At 43.3% G+C, this 20357-nt stretch overlaps 1 protein-coding gene across 1 annotated transcript in view; it reads right to left on the minus strand.

The window, feature by feature from the left end:
• LOC306918299 (NACHT, LRR and PYD domains-containing protein 3-like) overlaps positions 1-19587 on the minus strand; it is a gene marked incomplete at its 5' end in the record, with an annotated part of 23312 nt that extends 3725 nt beyond the window's left edge. The window contains 9 exons of the mRNA XM_079531191.1: positions 2693-2848; positions 2928-3101; positions 9804-9977; positions 11281-11912; positions 12156-13504; positions 13802-13860; positions 15441-15554; positions 18403-18516; positions 19553-19587. Coding sequence (XP_079387317.1) covers positions 2693-2848; positions 2928-3101; positions 9804-9977; positions 11281-11912; positions 12156-13504; positions 13802-13860; positions 15441-15554; positions 18403-18516; positions 19553-19587 — 2807 coding nt within the window. The remainder of the gene's footprint in view (positions 1-2692; positions 2849-2927; positions 3102-9803; positions 9978-11280; positions 11913-12155; positions 13505-13801; positions 13861-15440; positions 15555-18402; positions 18517-19552) is intronic.
• Between the last annotated feature and the right edge of the window lie 770 nt (positions 19588-20357).

Genomic DNA, 20357 nt, shown 5'->3' on the forward strand with positions numbered 1-20357 from the left:
ATGGACACAGTCCTATAGTCTACTGACCAACATGGACACAGTCCTATAGTCTACTGACCAACATGGACACAGTCCTATAGTCTACTGACCACCATGGACACAGTCTATAGTCTACTGACCAACATGGACACAGTCCTATAGTCTACTGACCAACATGGACACAGTCCTATAGTCTACTGACCAACATGGACACAGTCCTATAGTCTACTGACCAACATGGACACAGTCCTATAGTCTACTGACCAACATGGACACAGTCCTATTGTCTACTGACCAACATGGACACAGTCCTATGTCTACTGACCAACATGGACACAGTCCTATAGTCTACTGACCAACATGGACACAGTCCTATAGTCTACTGACCAACATGGACACAGTCCTATAGTCTACTGACCAACATGGACACAGTCCTATAGTCTACTGACCAACATGGACACAGTCCTATAGTCTACTGACCAACATGGACACAGTCCTATAGTCTACTGACCACCATGGACACAGTCCTATAGTCTACTGACCACCATGGACACAGTCCTATAGTCTACTGACCACCATGGACACAGTCCTATAGTCTACTGACCACCATGGACACAGTCCTATAGTCTACTGACCAACATGGACACAGTCCTATAGTCTACTGACCAACATGGACACAGTCCTATAGTCTACTGACCAACATGGACACAGTCCTATAGTCTACTGACCACCATGGACACAGTCTATAGTCTACTGACCAACATGGACACAGTCCTATAGTCTACTGACCAACATGGACACAGTCCTATAGTCTACTGACCAACATGGACACAGTCCTATAGTCTACTGACCAACATGGACACAGTCCTATAGTCTACTGACCACCATGGACACAGTCCTATAGTCTACTGACCACCATGGACACAGTCCTATAGTCTACTGACCACCATGGACACAGTCCTATAGTCTACTGACCAACATGGACACAGTCCTATAGTCTACTGACCAACATGGACACAGTCCTATAGTCTACTGACCAACATGGACACAGTCCTATAGTCTACTGACCACCATGGACACAGTCTATAGTCTACTGACCAACATGGACACAGTCCTATAGTCTACTGACCAACATGGACACAGTCCTATAGTCTACTGACCAACATGGACACAGTCCTATAGTCTACTGACCAACATGGACACAGTCCTATAGTCTACTGACCAACATGGACACAGTCCTATAGTCTACTGACCAACATGGACACAGTCCTATAGTCTACTGACCAACATGGACACAGTCCTATAGTCTACTGACCAACATGGATACAGTCCTATAGTCTACTGACCACCATGGACACAGTCCTATAGTCTACTGACCAACATGGACACAGTCCTATAGTCTACTGACCAACATGGACACAGTCCTATAGTCTACTGACCAACATGGACACAGTCCTATAGTCTACTGACCAACATGGACACAGTCCTATAGTCTACTGACCAACATGGACACAGTCCTATAGTCTACTGACCAACATGGACACAGTCCTATAGTCTACTGACCAACATGGACACAGTCCTATAGTCTACTGACCACCATGGACACAGTCCTATAGTCTACTGACCAACATGGACACAGTCCTATAGTCTACTGACCAACATGGACACAGTCCTATAGTCTACTGACCAACATGGATACAGTCCTATAGTCTACTGACCACCATGGACACAGTCCTATAGTCTACTGACCAACATGGATACAGTCCTATAGTCTACTGACCACCATGGACACAGTCCTATAGTCTACTGACCACCATGGACACAGTCCTATAGTCTACTGACCAACATGGACACAGTCCTATAGTCCAGGGGTTCTCAACGTTTTTGGCCGGGGACCCCCGAAAATGCTTTGGCAACGTCTCGGGACCCCCGCCCCGCCCCCTCCCGACCCCCAATATAAATTGACTGCTACAATAACCTTAAACCATTTTGGGCGGGAACCCCTTTGTGTTTTAAGCATTGTTATAATTTAGCTATTTAAAAATAGCAGATCTACAAGCTCATAGCGCGCCACCGAGTGGCGCGCTATGAGCTTGTAGATCTGCTATTTTTGAAAAATCGTGATTATTTTTTTTTTAATCTTTTTTTTTTGAAAATAATTTGGGGACCCCCTAAAATAATTTGGCGACCCCCCGAGGGGTCGCGACCCACGGGTTGAGAACCCCTGCTATAGTCTACTGACCAACATGGACACAGTCCTATAGTCTACTGACCACCAACATGGACACAGTCCTATAGTCTACTGACCAACATGGACACAGTCCTATAGTCTACTGACCAACATGGACACAGTCCTATAGTCTACTGACCAACATGGACACAGTCCTATAGTCTACTGACCAACATGGACACAGTCCTATAGTCTACTGACCAACATGGACACAGTCCTATAGTCTACTGACCAACATGGACACAGTCCTATAGTCTACTGACCAACATGGACACAGTCCTATAGTCTACTGACCAACATGGACACAGTCCTATAGTCTACTGACCACCAACATGGACACAGTCCTATAGTCTACTGACCAACATGGACACAGTCCTATAGTCTACTGACCAACATGGACACAGTCCTATAGTCTACTGACCAACATGGACACAGTCCTATAGTCTACTGACCAACATGGACACAGTCCTATAGTCGACTCACTTGACAGTCTCCAGGGCAGCAGACAGCTCCTTCAGAGCAGAGTCTCCTAAGTGGCTGAAGTTCAAGTCCAGCTGTTTCAGCTGGGAGGAGGGGTTGGAGGTCACAGCTGAAGCCAGAGAAGAACAGCCTTCCTCTGTGACTCCACAGCCTGACAACCTGCAGAGAAATACACATTTAACAAAGTGCTGTTGATGTTCGAGTAGAGATCCACACAGAGAGAACACACATTATTTACCCCAGGATCTTCAGTCCACACTGTGGACTCTTCAGTAACGCAGAGAGCTGGAGCAGTTGTGATTCCTGCAGGCAGATGAAACTGAGGTCCAATTCTCTCAGATGGAGAAGATTAGAGCTGAGAGCTGAGAGCAGAACTTCAAATCCTGTCTGTGTGAAGGTACAGCCAGCAAGTCTGTAATTACACATGAAATATCTGGACTGAATAACAGTTTTGGAGTAAAGACCCCAAGAGATGGAAATAAAATCTGTGCGTGTGTGTGCGTGTCAACATCTCTCTACATACTGTAATCACTGTGCCTCATTAGTTCACATATTGTAGTTACTGTACCGTAGCATTGATAATGATAATCCCCTAGCAGCCATGATGGATCACATATTGTAGTTACTGTACCGTAGCATTGATAATGATAATCCCCTAGCAGCCATGATGGATCACATATTGTAGTTACTGTACTGTAGCATTGATAATGATAATCCCCTAGCAGCCATGATGGATCACATATTGTAGTTACTGTACCGTAGCATTGATAATGATAATCCCCTAGCAGCCATGATGGATCACATATTGTAGTTACTGTACCGTAGCATTGATAATGATAATCCCCTATAGCAGCCATGATGGATCACATAATTGTGATTGAATAACTGACCTCCTTATTTTTGATGCTGCATAATGTGGTTGGATCATCCATTCATATAAATCATAGTCTAGCATATTTACTGTATCACAGCCTTGGTTTAAAGACATGTATACTATACTTACACCTCCTTTTATGATGATCTCCTGTTTATGGTTATATACAAGTGCATATGTTGTACATCTCTAAATGTTCTGATGAATTGAACAAGGTGGACCCTCTTGTAAACAAGTATAATGCTTGTGGTGTCGTCCACTCACAGTTAACAGTCTTTGTATATTTGAGTTGTGCTTGAAATGTACTGTAATTCTGCAAACTGTTAATAAATACTTAATCAATCAATCAATCAACCAATCAACCAATCACTGTATCACAGAGCCTTGGTTTAGAAAGACACACATTTGTATAGCGGCATTTTAATTACGGTCTGATAAGCATGAATGTCACATGAGATTGGATCTATAGACCAGGGTTCCCCAATTAATGTTCCTCGAGGGCCATATTTTGACTAGGGAACCAGGCTGGGGACCGAGTCCGCATGCGCGAAAAATTGTTTTTTTTCTTTTCATTAATTAATTTAAAATGGTTCTCAACCAGTGGTCCGGGGATCACCAGTGGTCCTTGAGGGGGTGCCCAGTTTGACATGCATAGGCTACTGACCCCCATTTAATGCCATTTATATCTGGGACACCCCCCCAAAACAAAACAAAAACATTTAAAAAAGAAAATTCTTCCAGGGGCCACAAGGGCCGCAAATGGCCCGCCTATTGGGGAACCCTGCTATAGAACCTCATGGAGGGGTAATGTCACAGTACATGGGTCTATAACTCTGAGAGTGTACAAATGGAACCAATTTGGTTCCATGTGTACACTCTGAGGGTTAAATTAACATTGATTTGAATATTTGATATATATTGTGGGGTCCCAGAGATAGAAAAGCCATTAAATGGGGGGTCCGTAGACTAATGCATGCATGTCAACCTGGGGGTCCTTGAAATGAAACGGGTTGAGAATCATTGCTAGAGCCGTGAAGATCTTCTCTCATGGGGGTCCCTGGCGTATCTTTTCTAACGGGGGTCCGCGGGGCTAATTAGTGTCAATTTGGGGGTCCTTGACATGAAAAGGACCTGCTAGCCTATACTATATACATAGGATACTTGAAATGTTCCAATATTTTTACTTCTACTTTGCATCTCAAAGGCAAATATTGTATAGGCTAATACTTTTATTACTCCACTACAATTCATTTGAAAACGTACTTTGTAGATTTTGATTATTACTACACACGCCTTGTGACCGAGCTTGTAGATCTGATTATTACTACACACGCCTTGTGACCGAGCTTGTAGATCTGATTATTACTACACACGCCTTGTGACCGAGCTTGTAGATCTGATTATTACTACACACGCCTTGTGACCGAGCTTGTAGATCTGCTATTTTCAAAGGACGTTTGAATGTCATCTTTCTGCCCAAATTAGCACATTTGCTTCAAATAATAATAAATCGTATTTTAGTGCCAATACTTTTGAAACTTTTACTCAAGTGAATTCTGAACACCGTTCCTGTACTTTACTGTACTACTACAATAGGTACTTATGAATACTTTTACTTCAGTAAATCATGTGAGTGAGTACTTAGTACTCCTTAACCCGTTCAGGGCGGGAACGCCTTTTGGTGTTTTATGCATTACGTTATACTATAAAAATAGCAGATCTACAAGCTCGTAGCGCGGCACCGAGTGCCGCGCTACGAGCTTGTAGATCTGCTATTTTTGAAAAATCGTGAAATGTGATGCAAGTCTTTGATTATATATTCTTTCAGAGCGAACGTTTTTAACTCATATCTTTGCTTCTGGGGGGGTCCCTGGAACAACATATTTTCAGATGGGGGTCGGCGGCCAATTACAGATAATTCTGGGGGTCCTTGACATGAAATAGTTTGAGAAACCACTGACATAGAAACATGGGGTTTTTCCAGAAAACTGAAATGATTGATTTAGAAGACATTATTTTGCATATTTTGCAGAATCATACATGGGCAACTGGCGGCCCGGGGGCCAAATGCGGGCCCCCACCTTCACTTAATGCAGCCCACAGGTTATATCTGAAATTCTGAATACTGAACTATGTTATTGATTTCAGCTGTTGCATTTCCAAACATGCAAACATGACACGCTTTAATTATTTTAATTACTTTAATTAGTCTATATTAGTATTCCAATTCAAATATAGCAGAAACATATTCAGGATTTAAATGAAAAAATAGCAATGAGCAATGAGCTTGTAGATCGGCTATTATTTTTGCTACGACAGTAATATGCAATCTGCATGGCCCTCTGGAGTGAGTGTGGAACTATAGTGGCCCTCTGGAGTGAGTGTGGAACTATAGTGGCCCTCTGGAGTGAGTGTGGAACTATAGTGGCCCTCTGGAGTGAGTGTGGAACTATAGTGGCTCCTCTGGAGTGAGTGTGGAACTATAGTGGCTCCTCTGGAGTGAGTGTGGAACTATAGTGGCCCTCTGGAGTGAGTGTGGAACTATAGTGACCCTCTGGAGTGAGTGTGGAACTATAGTGGCCCTCTGGAGTGAGTGTGGAACTATAGTGGCCCTCTGGAGTGAGTGTGGAACTATAGTGCCTCCTCTGGAGTGAGTGTGGAACTATAGTGGCCCTCTGGAGTGAGTGTGGAACTATAGTGGCCCTCTGGAGTGAGTGTGGAACTATAGTGGCCCTCTGGAGTGAGTGTGGAACTATAGTGGTCCTCTGGAGTGAGTGTGGAACTATAGTGGCTCCTCTGGAGTGAGTGTGGAACTATAGTGCCTCCTCTGGAGTGAGTGTGGAACTATAGTGGCCCTCTGGAGTGAGTGTGGAACTATAGTGGCCCTCTGGAGTGAGTGTGGAACTATAGTGGCCCTCTGGAGTGAGTGTGGAACTATAGTGGCCCTCTGGAGTGAGTGTGGAACTATAGTGGCCCTCTGGAGTGAGTGTGGAACTATAGTGGCCCTCTGGAGTGAGTGTGGAACTATAGTGGCTCCTCTGGAGTGAGTGTGGAACTATAGTGGCCCTCTGGAGTGAGTGTGGAACTATAGTGGCCCTCTGGAGTGAGTGTGGAACTATAGTGGCCCTCTGGAGTGAGTGTGGAACTATAGTGGCTCCTCTGGAGTGAGTGTGGAACTATAGTGGTCCTCTGGAGTGAGTGTGGAACTATAGTGGCTCCTCTGGAGTGAGTGTGGAACTATAGTGGCTCCTCTCTATCATCAAAGTTGCCCTGCCCTGTGTTAAACGATGGTATAATCCTCCTCATGCTACATCACATGAGAACAGTGTGACTGAATTTATAATCCCTACAAACATCTATAAAGTCCAGTCACTCAACTCATAGCCTGGAACTCACCTATGCTTTTTGAGTGGTGCAAACCACTCCAATAACCAGCTTTGTCTGTACCCGTGTACCCGTGTCTGTACCCGTGTACCTGTACGTGGCCCCACGTACATATGAGCATGGTTGCTATGGTTAGTGTGTGACGTCACTGCACCACTCAGTTCACACGGGTGTGATTTTTATGGCATAGGCAGCTCCCGGCAGGATCCGCCGGCAGAAACTATGCGCAGCTGCTAGACATGAGACTAATTACTTAGAGCGACAGAGAGAGAGAGGAGTGTGTGTGTATATGTGTGCGTGTGTGTGTCAATTTAACAAAGGTGCAGACGATCAGAAATCAGCAGAGAGTGAGTGATGTTTGCGCTACTCTATGCCGAATTGAAGTGGACTCGGACCCAGACTTTTTTTTTCTCTCCTGGAAATAAAAACGTCTGGGTTTCCGAGGCTACTCAACTCACTGCTTCCGTCACACGATAAACCGCATCAATGTTTTGCTGGACATAACATTAACATTCCACACCATGTGCATGACCCAGCACGCACGCACGCACGCACGCACGCACGCACGCACGCACGCACGCACGCTCTCTCTTTCTCTGAATGGTGGTTGCATGGTGGTATGTATATAATATATATAATAAATTCATGTTATGGAAAAGAAAGCAACTTTAAACCGTACAGTCTATCCCATTTTGGGCGGGAACCCCTTTTGGTGTTTTAACTATTGAAAAATAGCAGATCTACAAGCTCATAGCGCAGCACAGAGTGCCGTGCTATGAGCTTGTAGGTCTGCTATTTTTGAGAAATCGTGAAAATGTGCCTCAAATCTTTGAATATATATTATTACAGACTTACAGAGTGAACATTTTAACTCAAATCTTGTAGTCTCAAAAAAAAAAGTTGTAGTCAGTAACGTAATCAGAGTACCACAATTTAAAAAGTAGGGGGTTACTTTCAGTTACTTTTGGATTACTTTTAAGCAAAACTCTATTTAATTAGTTAAAACATGTTTTACCATTGATAACCAGACAAGAATGTTTGAGCCTATGAAATTAAGAAAAGGACAACAGAAATATGGTTAAATCAGTGGTTCTCAACCTTTTTACAACAAGCAGAACCTCCTCAGAAAATATTTGGCTCTCAAGTTCCAACCTTATTATGATTCATGTTAAAATACAGTCCTATTCGGCTAGGCAAGGCACGTGTTCACACAAAAGGCTTATTCATTCCAAATCATAATAATATATACAAATATAAAGAATATAGGCCCTAGCCAAAGTCATGCTGTAGGGCACTGTAGACTACAAAATGATATTGATTAAAAAGAAAGAAGGAAAACACTAGCACTTTAACACTAAGTTGTCACACACACACACACACACACACACACACACACACACACACACACACACACACACACACACACACACACACACACACACACACACACACACACACACACACACACACACACACACACACACACACACACACACACACACACACACACACACACACACACACACACACCTTTCTAGCACAACGTTACGGAGCTGATGAGTTTCATACTGTTCGCACATTGCAAAGCATCTCTATCTATTGGTCACAGCTGAAATGAATGGCAGATTTAATTACAACTGATTCAACTGAAACTCTTTGGATTTGTATCCCGTTTGAACATACCACCACCACCACCACACTGTGAAGCTGTTGAGGGCTGATTACACCCCGCTGCATGTTATTATTATGTCCATATAGAGTTATGGTTTTTAGCGAGCCTACTACTACAGTGTTAAAGTGTCATTTCAACGGTGTCTTTGATATCATTTTTCCACTCCGTCAAAATCTAACCCAGAGCGCTCCAGTCAGTCCACCCCGACGCGGCGCCTCCTCCCCGGGTACAGTAGCGGCAGCCTACAGATCATTGTCCGCTGGTAATACAGATCACAGCACTATATAATGAAATATAATAGAATATGTCGGGACTGGGGAGTCGGACGGCGGGGGAAACCATTGCCTGGGACCGATATGGCTCGTGTTGGAGCTGAGCCGCGCGCCGAGCCTGTGTTCACTGCGCAGTGGGCAGCAACACACACACACACACACACACACACACACACACACACACACACACACACACACACACACACACACACACACACACACACACACACACACACACACACACACACACACACACACACACACACACACACACACACACACACACACACACACACACACACACACACACACACACACAGCGCATCATGTGCCATGCATGCGTACTAGTATTAAGTAAGTATTTTCTGTAAAGTATAACCCCTCGCACTATAGCCATGTTAAACAATTCTGTGTTTACAAACACACAAGCACGCTAATGAGCTGAGAGCCTGAAACCTGAGGACAAAGACATTCCAAAGGCCAATCGAAAGCTACATGCAAATCTCGGAACTGCTCTTCTCCGCCCCCAAAACAGAGGTAAAGTTACCGAAAAAACAAGCATACTTTGGACTTATAAATGTATACAATTAAATTACCCAAATCAATAATCTGTTGGAATGAAAACCTTCTTCAACATTCAAACTATGTTAATATGAAAAAAACGAAAATCACACAAAAAAATATCCTTTTCATCTTTGGCGAGATGAGGACCATTTTGCCAGGCTCGGTCACATATTGTAGTTACTGTACTGTAGCATTGTGATGTGAGAGTGTGAACTAGACAACACAAACTCTGACCATAATATTATTCTAATCAGTGTGGGATACCATGATGTCAACTTTATTCACACTCTTATTGTTAGAATCAAACTATAACTAATAAAACAGAACTAATTTAAATAATAATCTGACCTCAGTATCTCCAGTTGACAGTTTGGACTCTTCAATGCAGCAGAGAGCAGGTCCATGGATGGATCCGTTATGTCATTATAACTGATGTCCAATTCTCTCAGATGTGAAGGATTAGAGCTGAGAGCTGAACACACGATCTCATATTCTGGCTTGTTGAGTTGACAGCCAACAAGTCTGAAAATGTAGATGATGTAAAATCAGTGATTATCAACACAGATTAGATCAAGTTCAAGGAAATGAACTATAAAGTGTAATGTAAATGTACAGTCTAGTTGGTCAGATATTGACAGGTCAGATAAGAACAGTCTAGTTGGTCAGATATTGACAGGTCATATAAGAACAGTCTAGTTGGTCAGATATTGACAGGTCATATAAGAACAGTCTAGTTGGTCAGATATTGACAGGTCATATAAGAACAGTCTAGTTGGTCAGATATTGACAGGTCAGATAAGAACAGTCTAGTTGGTCAGATATTGACAGGTCATATAAGAACAGTCTAGTTGGTCAGATATTGACAGGTCAGATGAGAACAGTCTAGTTGGTCAGATATTGGCAGGTCAAATAAGAACAGTCTAGTTGGTCAGATATTGACAGGTCATATAAGAACAGTCTAGTTGGTCAGATATTGGCAGGTCATATAAGAACAGTCTAGTTGGTCAGATATTGACAGGTCATATAAGAACAGTCTAGTTGGTCAGATATTGACAGGTCAGATAAGAACAGTCTAGTTGGTCAGATATTGACAGGTCATATAAGAACAGTCTAGTTGGTCAGATATTGACAGGTCATATAAGAACAGTCTAGTTGGTCAGATATTGACAGGTCATATAAGAACAGTCTAGTTGGTCAGATATTGACAGGTCATATATGAACAGTCTAGTTGGTCAGATATTGACAGGTCAGATAAGAACAGTCTAGTTGGTCAGATATTGACAGGTCATATAAGAACAGTCTAGTTGGTCAGATATTGACAGGTCATATAAGAACAGTATAGTTGGTCAGATATTGACAGGTCAGATAAGAACAGTCTAGTTGGTCAGATATTGACAGGTCATATAAGAACAGTCTAGTTGGTCAGATATTGACAGGTCATATAAGAACAGTCTAGTTGGTCAGATATTGGCAGGTCATATAAGAACAGGGAACCAGAAAACATCAAAGTGAAAGACAGATAATCTGTATTAATACTACAGTGTGTAACTTGCATTGATCTATGAATGTTATCTTATTTATAATTTTTACTTTGTTCTCTGTGCGTGTCTCACACACACACACACACACACACACACACACACACACACACACACACACACACACACACACACACACACACACACACACACACACACACACACACACACACACACACACACACACACACACACACACACACTTTGAGACCTGATTATTATAGTAATGAAGTGTGATGGTAGATTGATTCTATTCCAATAGGTTTTCTATTCACATGACTACTAACCGAGCCTTTCTGCAGTTCCTCACAGCTGGGACCAGACTTAATTTCCCCCATGTTGGTGTGTTGTATTGGTGCAGGTCCAACTCCTCCAGAACCTCCTCTGACGTCAGCAGCATGAAGGCCAGAGCTGAACACTGGCTCTCAGACAGTTTTGTCTTTGATCTGTCCGCTGACTTCAGGTACTGTTGGATCTCCTGATGTACTGAGTGGTCGTTCATCTCCATCAGACAGTGGAAGATGTTGATGAATCTGTCAGGAGAGAGACTTGTATTTGTCATCTCCTTCAGGTTGTTGATGACTCTCTGGATGCTCTCTGGACTGTTCTCTGTGTGACCCAGCAGGCCTCCTAACAGACTCTGGTTGGACTCCAGTGAGAGGCCGTGAAGGAAGCGGACAAAGAGGTCCAGGTGGCCGTTCTTACTCTTCAGGGCTTTTTTGATGGCTCTCTGCAGGAAGTCCTCCAGAGTCATTTCTTCTTCTTCTCCTCCTCCCAGGAATGTCTTCAGGACCTCCATGTTCTTCAATGGTCCTCCTCCTCCTCCTCCTCCTCCTCCTCCTCCTTCCATACCCTTCAGGGATTCTTCAATGGCTCTCTGCAGGAAGACGTCATCTTCATCTTCTCCTCCTCCTCCTCCTCCTCCTCCTCCTCCTCCTCCTCCTCCTCCTCCTCCTCCTCCTCCTCCTCCTCCTCCTCCTCCTCCTCCTCCTCCTCCTCCTCCTCCTCCTCCTCCTCCTCCTCCTCCTCCTCCTCCTCCTCCTCCTCCTCCTCCTCCTCCTCCTCCTCCTCCTCCTCCTCCTCCTCCTCCTCCTCCTCCTCCTCCTCCTCCTCCTCCTCCTCCTCCTCCTCCTCCTCCTCCTCCTCCTCCTCCCCCCTCCATGTTCTTCTGTGTGAAACAGTGCATCAGGTAGACTGCAGCCAGGAACTCCTGGATGCTCAGATGAACAAAGCTGTAGACCTTTCTCTGAGATTGAACGGTCTCTTGTTTGAAGATCTCTGTGCACACTCCCGAGTACAGCGCAGCGTCGTTCACATCGAGACCGCACTCTTCCAGGTCTTCTTGGTAGAACATGACGCTGCCTTTCTCCAGATGTTCAAACGCCAGCCTGGCCAGCTTTAGAAGAACAGCCCTGTCAGTCTCCCCTTTTCTTCTTTCTCTGATTCTCTCTTTTTTGTTTTTTTTCTTTTTCTTTTCTTTTCTTTTCACCTCCTGAGTCTCGCCATACTTCATCTTTTTCCTCTTCATCTGGAGCGACACAAAGTGGCTGAACATCCCGGTCAGGTTCTTGGGCAGCTGTCCTGTCTCGTCTGTCTTCACCAGGTCCTCCACAACGGTAGCGGTCATCCAACAGAAGACTGGGATGTGACACATGATGTGGATGCTCTTTGATGTCTTCACGTGTGAGATGATGGTGCTGGCCAGCTCCTCGTCATCACTGAACATCTTCCTGAAGAACTCCTCCTTCTGGGGGTCTGTGAACCCTCGTATTTCTGTCACCATGTCAACGCATGCAGGAGGGATCTGATTGGCTGCTGCAGGTCTGGTGGTTATCCAGAGGAGAGCCGAGGGGAGCAGATTCCCCTTGATGAGGTTCGTCAGCAGCACGCCCACCGATGATGTCACCGTGACATCAGAGACGACGTCATTGTTGTCGAAGACGTCAGAATCGACGTCAATGTTCTGGAATTTCAGCTGAAACCTGCTTTCATCGAGACCATCGAAGATGAAGCCAACTTTCCAGGCAGCGAGCTGCTCTGCTGTGACCTTCTTTAACGTTGGATGGAAAACATGGATCAGTGAGAGAAGACTGTGCTGCTCATCTCGGACCAAGTTCAGCTCCCGGAATGAGAAGGGAACCAGGAGAATGATGTCTTGGTTCTCCAAACCTCTTGCCCAGTCCAGAGCGAACTTACGCACAGAGAATGTCTTTCCGATGCCAGCGATGCCATTGGTCAGAACTCTGCTGCTGGGTGTGTCTCTGCCAGGGAGGAGGGTCTTAAAGATGGCACGGCACTTGATTATGACGTCATGGAGGGTCTTCATGTTGGAGGCGGTCTCAAGCTGCCACACCTCATGTTGCTGATTAACCCCTTCACTCCCTCCCGCTGATAGGTGGAGGTCTGTGTAGATGTTGGAGAGGGAGGAGGGCAGTTCAGTGACGTATGCCACATGATCCAGACCGTCCAAAGTGACCTTATAGAACTTGAAATCCTCCTGCAGACTGACATCTGATATGAGAAGACAATTAATACATGTTAAACATTATGCTTCATTTACAACTGTACATTGAACATAAAATATCATTAAAACAACTATGTATTAAATATCCTCCAGAAAATCAAAATTTGTCAAATAAATAAAAGTAATGTGCTAAAATAAATAACATTGGATCATTTGTTTTAGTATAAATGTATATCATCAGTATTTGGACATTGATACAGGAATACGATGTGTATATTTAATCTGATGAGTCTGCTGCTATTTAATCATTTCATGAATTGATATAAAATGTTGTCCAGTCTTACTGTGTCCAGGTGTGGTTTGACTGAATGTCTTCTGTCCAGGTGTGTTTCTGAGTGTCTCTCTGTGGAGATGAAGACAATAGAATATAGATACTTTAATCCATTTTGACCTGAGATCAGATTCTAAAAATGTCTTCTACATCCTGACAGTTTTCTGAAAAAGCTGTTTCTATCAGTCGTTCTTCGATTTTTCAAAAATAGCAGACCTACAAGCTCGTAGCGCGGCACTCGGTGGCGCGCTATGAGCTTGTAGATCTGCTATTTTTCAATAGCTAAGCAACGTTTCGGTCACTAGGGCCCTTCCTCAGGCAAGATGCCTGAGGAAGGTCCCTAGTGACCGAAACGTTGCTTCATTAAATAAGACAATACTCTTGTGCCGAGCAGATACACAGTGTGCGGGTGTACCTTATTGCTTTCTTTGATGTCCACTGGCCTACGCACCTGTGCATACGCCTGATTGCTAGGTGTGCGATAGTTTTCTCCTACAATAGCTAAAGCATAACATGATGCTAACACCAAAAGGGGTTCCCGCCCAAAATGGGTTTTAATATATAAACTACCAGAATACTACTATATTAAACATTCTCTATCATTATGTCTCATTCTACAAGTCTAGGGATTCACATTTCTTAATGGCTGTTGGTAGGGCATTCTACATTATTGTGGCATAGGAGAAAAATTGTGTTTGTGCTGAATCTGGGTTGCACATGGTTTGTTGTACTCCCTCTGGTGTTGTGGGTGTGGACTTTGTTGACATTAAGGAAGTATCTAGACAGGTACATGGGTATCTTAGTGAAGTATCTAGACAGGTACATGGGTATCTTAGTGAAGTATCTAGACAGGTACATGGGTATCTTAGTGAAGTATTTAGACAGGTACATGGGTATCTTAGTGAAGTATTTAGACAGGTACATGGGTATCTTAGTGAAGTATCTAGACAGGTACATGGGTATCTTAGTGAAGTATTTAGACAGGTACATGGGTATCTTAGTGAAGTATTTAGACAGGTACATGGGTATCTTAGTGAAGTATTTAGACAGGCACATAGGTATCTTAGTGAAGTATTTAGACAGGTACATGGGTATCTTGGTAAATGGTGCATTTATATAGTGCCTTTATCCAAGGCGCTTTACATAGATTGTGCATTACATTCACCCATTTACACACACATTCATACACTGATGGCGGTGGAAACCATGCAAGGCACCAACCAGAACCTCAGGAGCAATCAGGGGTTCAGTGTCTTGCTCAAGGACACTTCGACACTAACTCTGGGGGAGCCCGGGTTTGAACTGGCAACCTTGCGGTTACCATCCAGCCACTCTACCACTGAGCCACCGCCGCCCCTTGGTGGTGTATCGAATCGTGTGGACCAGACCCATTGCAAGAGGCTGTACTCTGTCATCAACCCTAAGCCATTCCAGCCTGTCACAATGGGCAGGGGTGAGGTGGGTTCGGGGAGTGAGGCCAAGTAGTAGCCTGACCAGTTTGTTTTGGGAAGTCTGGAGCCTAGTTTTAAGGGCCTTTGAGGTGCTGTGGTACCAAGAGTTGCATGGACAGTATAATAAATCAATCAATCAATCAAACTTCATTAAAGACACAATATCCATTGTGTGTGTATTGTATAGGAGGATTGACATACTGTGAGTCAGGAGGTCCAGGTTCATTACTGAAGTGTGGAGGAAAGCGTTTAGACCGGTCACTCTTCACAGACAGAAGGCTGGGAGTTGGAGACTCTGCTCTGTGGTCAACACTTCTGGAATCATAATTAATGTTTATACAATCATCATTTGAATGAAAATGTCACTTCAAATTCTTTACGTTGCATGTTTTGGGTTTGTTTTCTCGACTGAAAATTGTATTAACAGTTGGTAGAATGAGTACAGTTCAAATTGTATTAACAGTTGGTAGAATGAGTACAGTTCAAATTGTATTAACAGTTGGTAGAATGAGTACAGTTCAAATTGTATTAACAGTTGGTAGAATGAGTACAGTTCAAATTGTATTAACAGTGGGTAGAATGAGTACAGTTCAAATTGTATTAACAGTTGGTAGAATGAGTACAGTTCAAATTGTATTAACAGTTGGTAGAATGAGTACAGTTCAAATTGTATTAACAGTGGGTAGAATGAGTACAGTTCAAATTGTATTAACAGTTGGTAGAATGAGTACAGTTCAAATTGTATTAACAGTTGGTAGAATGAGTACAGTTCAAATTGTAATAACAGTTGGTAGAATGAGTACAGTTCAAATTGTATTAACAGTTGGTAGAATGAGTACAGTTCAAAGGAAAGTACAGGTCAATACAAAAACGACTACGAGGATAAACCAGAAAAGCTCTAAGACTTGTTTACATCAGGGTCGTCCAACTTCAATTCATCATAACATTTAAAGACGTACAAATATACACTTCTATGAAAACATGGAAACCATCAAATATACGGTTGAAGAAAGTAAAAATGGGGGGGAAACGTGTAGTGTTGAAAAATAGGGGGGGCTTTGATTTTTTCACAGGGGCCATGCAGTTTCTAATTGCAGCCATCTGTAGTGCTCTGAGGGCGGTTTTTAAGCAGTCTAGGGATTCACATTTCTTAATGGCTGTTGGTAGGGCGTTCTACATTATTGTGGCATAGGAGCAAAATTGTTTGTGCTGAATCTGGGTTGCACATGGTTTGTTGTACTGTACAGGTACATGGGTATCTTAGTGAAGTATTTAGACAGGTACATGGGTATCTTAGTGAAGTATTTAGACAGGTACATGGGTATCTTAGTGAAGTATTTAGACAGGTACATGGGTATCTTAGTGAAGTATCTAGACAGGTACATGGGTATCTTAGTGAAGTATTTAGACAGGTACATGGGTATCTTAGTGAAGTATTTAGACAGGTACATGGGTATCTTAATGAAGTATTTGGACAGGTACATGGGTATCTTAGTGAAGTATCTAGACAGGTACATGGGTATCTTAGAAGTATTTAGACAGGTACATGGGTATCTTAGTGAAGTATTTAGACAGGTACATGGGTATCTTAGTGAAGTATCTAGACAGGTACATGGGTATCTTAGTGAAGTATTTAGACAGGCACATAGGTATCTTAGTAAAGTATTTAGACAGGTACATGGGTACATTTAGACAACGGTCATGGGTATTAGACCGTTCCTCACCCAGGAATCATCCCAGCTCCTAATCCAGACAACAGCCCTTTCAAAACTTGACTATTGTAACTCTCTCCTTACTGGCCTACCGGCATGTGCACTGAAGCCTCTCCAACTGATCCAAAATGCCGCAGCTCGCTTGGTCTTCAACCAGCCAAAATTCTCACATGTCTCCCCCCTGCTCCGCTCCCTGCACTGGCTCCCGGTCGCTGCCCGCACAGAATACAAAACTCTGATGTTGGCATTTAAAGCAACCAAAGGTATGGCTCCCCCATATCTTGCCAGCATGATTGAACCCTACAAACCCTCCCGCGCACTCAGATCAGCCAACGCAGGGAAGCTGGAAGTACCCTCACTAAAAACGCCGGGACAACGCTCCACACGTCCCAAACTCTTCTCCCTTCTGGCCCCAAAACTGTGGAATGCACTTCCCGTTGCAATCAGAACTGCAGCATCACTCCCGATCTTCCGCCGTAGTCTGAAAACCCACCTTTTCAGACTCCATCATGGCCCATAGCACTTACCCTACCCCCCTTAGACAGCACTTCTTAGACTTATATAGCATTTGAAACAGACTTATAGCATGTCATGTAGACAGCACAATAAGTGCATTGTATGTAGTCATAGCACTTCATAGTATATTATGTACAGCATAGTATAGCATATATGTATAGTTTATATGTATAGTGTCATTATATAGATATGTTCTAGTTATAGTTTATATGTATAGTGTCATTATATAGATATGTTCTAGTCACGTTCTTAGCTTACGCATGTTTCGCGATAAATGCATTTTACATATGTGATGTATTCCCATGCTTTTTGTTCTTGCTTAATGTAAGTCGCTCTGGATTAAGAGCGTCTGCTAAATGCCTAAATTGTAAATTGTATCTTGGTAAATGGTGCATTTATATAGTGCCTTTATCCAAGGCGCTTTACATAGATTGTGCATTACATTCACCCATTTACACACACATTCATACACTGATGGCGGTGGAAACCATGCAAGGCACCAACCAAAACCTCAGGAGCAATCAGGGGTTCAGTGTCTTGCTCAAGGACACTTCGACACCAACTCTGGGGGAGCCCGGGTTTGAACTGGCAACCTTGCGGTTACCATCCAGCCACTCTACCACTGAGCCACCGCCGCCCCTTGGTGCTGTATCGAATCGTGTGGACCAGACCCATTGCAAGAGGCTGTACTCTGTCATCAACCCTAAGCCATTCCAGCCTGTCACAATGGGCAGGGGTGAGGTGGGTTCGGGGAGTGAGGCCAAGTAGTAGCCTGACCAGTTTGTTTTGGGAAGTCTGGAGCCTAGTTTTAAGGGCCTTTGAGGTGCTGTGGTACCAAGAGTTGCATGGACAGTATAATAAATCAATCAATCAATCAAACTTCATTAAAGACACAATATCCATTGTGTGTGTATTGTATAGGAGGATTGACATACTGTGAGTCAGGAGGTCCAGGTTCATTACTGAAGTGTGGAGGAAAGCGTTTAGACCGGTCACTCTTCACAGACAGAAGGCTGGGAGTTGGAGACTCTGCTCTGTGGTCAACACTTCTGGAATCATAATTAATGTTTATACAATCATCATGTGAATGAAAATGTCACTTCAAATTCTTTACGTTGCATGTTTTGGGTTCGTTTTCTCGACTGAAAATTGTATTAACAGTTGGTAGAATGAGTACAGTTCAAATTGTATTAACAGTTGGTAGAATGAGTACAGTTCAAATTGTATTGACAGTTGGTAGAATGAGTACAGTTCAAATTGTATTAACAGTTGGTAGAATGAGTACAGTTCAAATTGTATTAACAGTTGGTAGAATGAGTACAGTTCAAATTGTATTAACAGTTGGTAGAATGAGTACAGTTCAAATTGTATTAACAGTTGGTAGAATGAGTACAGTTCAAAGGAAAGTACAGGTCAATACAAAAACGACTACGAGGATAAACCAGAAAAGCACTAAGACTTGTTTACATCAGGGTCGTCCAACTTCAATTCATCAGAACATTTAAAGACGTACAAATATACACTTCTATGAAAACATGGAAACCATCAAATATACGGTTGAAGAAAGTAAAAATGGGGGGGAAACGTGTAGTGTTGAAAAAATAGGGGGGGCTTTGATTTTTTCACAGGGGCCATGCAGTTTCTAATTGCAGCCATCTGTAGTGCTCTGAGGGCGGTTTTTAAGCAGTCTAGGGATTCACATTTCTTAATGGCTGTTGGTAGGGCGTTCTACATTATTGTGGCATAGGAGCTAAATTGTTTGTGCTGAATCTGGGTTGCACATGGTTTGTTGTACTCCCTCTGGTGTTGTGGGTGTGGACTTTGTTGACATTAAGGAAGTATTTAGACAGGTACATGGGTATCTTAGTGAAGTATTTAGACAGGTACATGGGTATCTTAGTGAAGTATTTAGACAGATACATGGGTATCTTAGTGAAGTATTTAGACAGGTACATGGGTATCTTAGTGAAGTATTTAGACAGGTACATGGGTATCTTAGTGAAGTATTTAGACAGGTACATGGGAATCTTAGTGAAGTATCTAGACAGGTACATGGGTATCTTAGTGAAGTATTTAGACAGGCACATAGGTATCTTAGTAAAGTATTTAGACAGGTACATGGGTATCTTAGTGAAGTATTTAGACAGGTACATGGGTATCTTGGTAAATGGTGCATTTATATAGTGCCTTTATCCAAGGCGCTTTACATAGATTGTGCATTACATTCACCCATTTACACACACATTCATACACTGATGGCGGTGGAAACCATGCAAGGCACCAACCAGAACCTCAGGAGCAATCAGGGGTTCAGTGTCTTGCTCAAGGACACTTCGACACCAACTCTGGGGGAGCCCGGGTTTGAACTGGCAACCTTGCGGTTACCATCCAGCCACTCTACCACTGACCCACCGCCGCCCCTTGGTGGTGTATCGAATCGTGTGGACCAGACCCATTGCAAGAGGCTGTACTCTGTCATCAACCCTAAGCCATTCCAGCCTGTCACAATGGGCAGGGGTGAGGTGTGTTCGGGGAGTGAGGCCAAGTAGTAGCCTGACCAGTTTGTTTTGGGAAGTCTGGAGCCTAGTTTTAAGGGCCTTTGAGGTGCTGTGGTACCAAGAGTTGCATGGACAGTATAATAAATCAATCAAACTTCATTAAAGACACAATATCCATTGTGTGTGTATTGTATAGGAGGATTGACATACTGTGAGTCAGGAGGTCCAGGTTCATTACTGAAGTGTGGAGGAAAGCGTTTAGACCGGTCACTCTTCACAGACAGAAGGCTGGGAGTTGGAGACTCTGCTCTGTGGTCAACACTTCTGGAATCATAATTAATGTTTATACAATCATCATTTGAATGAAAATGTCACTTCAAATTCTTTACGTT

This window comes from Electrona antarctica (assembly GCF_951216825.1).
Source record: "Electrona antarctica genome assembly, contig: scaffold_58, whole genome shotgun sequence".
In the NCBI taxonomy this organism is placed as follows: Eukaryota; Metazoa; Chordata; class Actinopteri; order Myctophiformes; family Myctophidae; genus Electrona; species Electrona antarctica.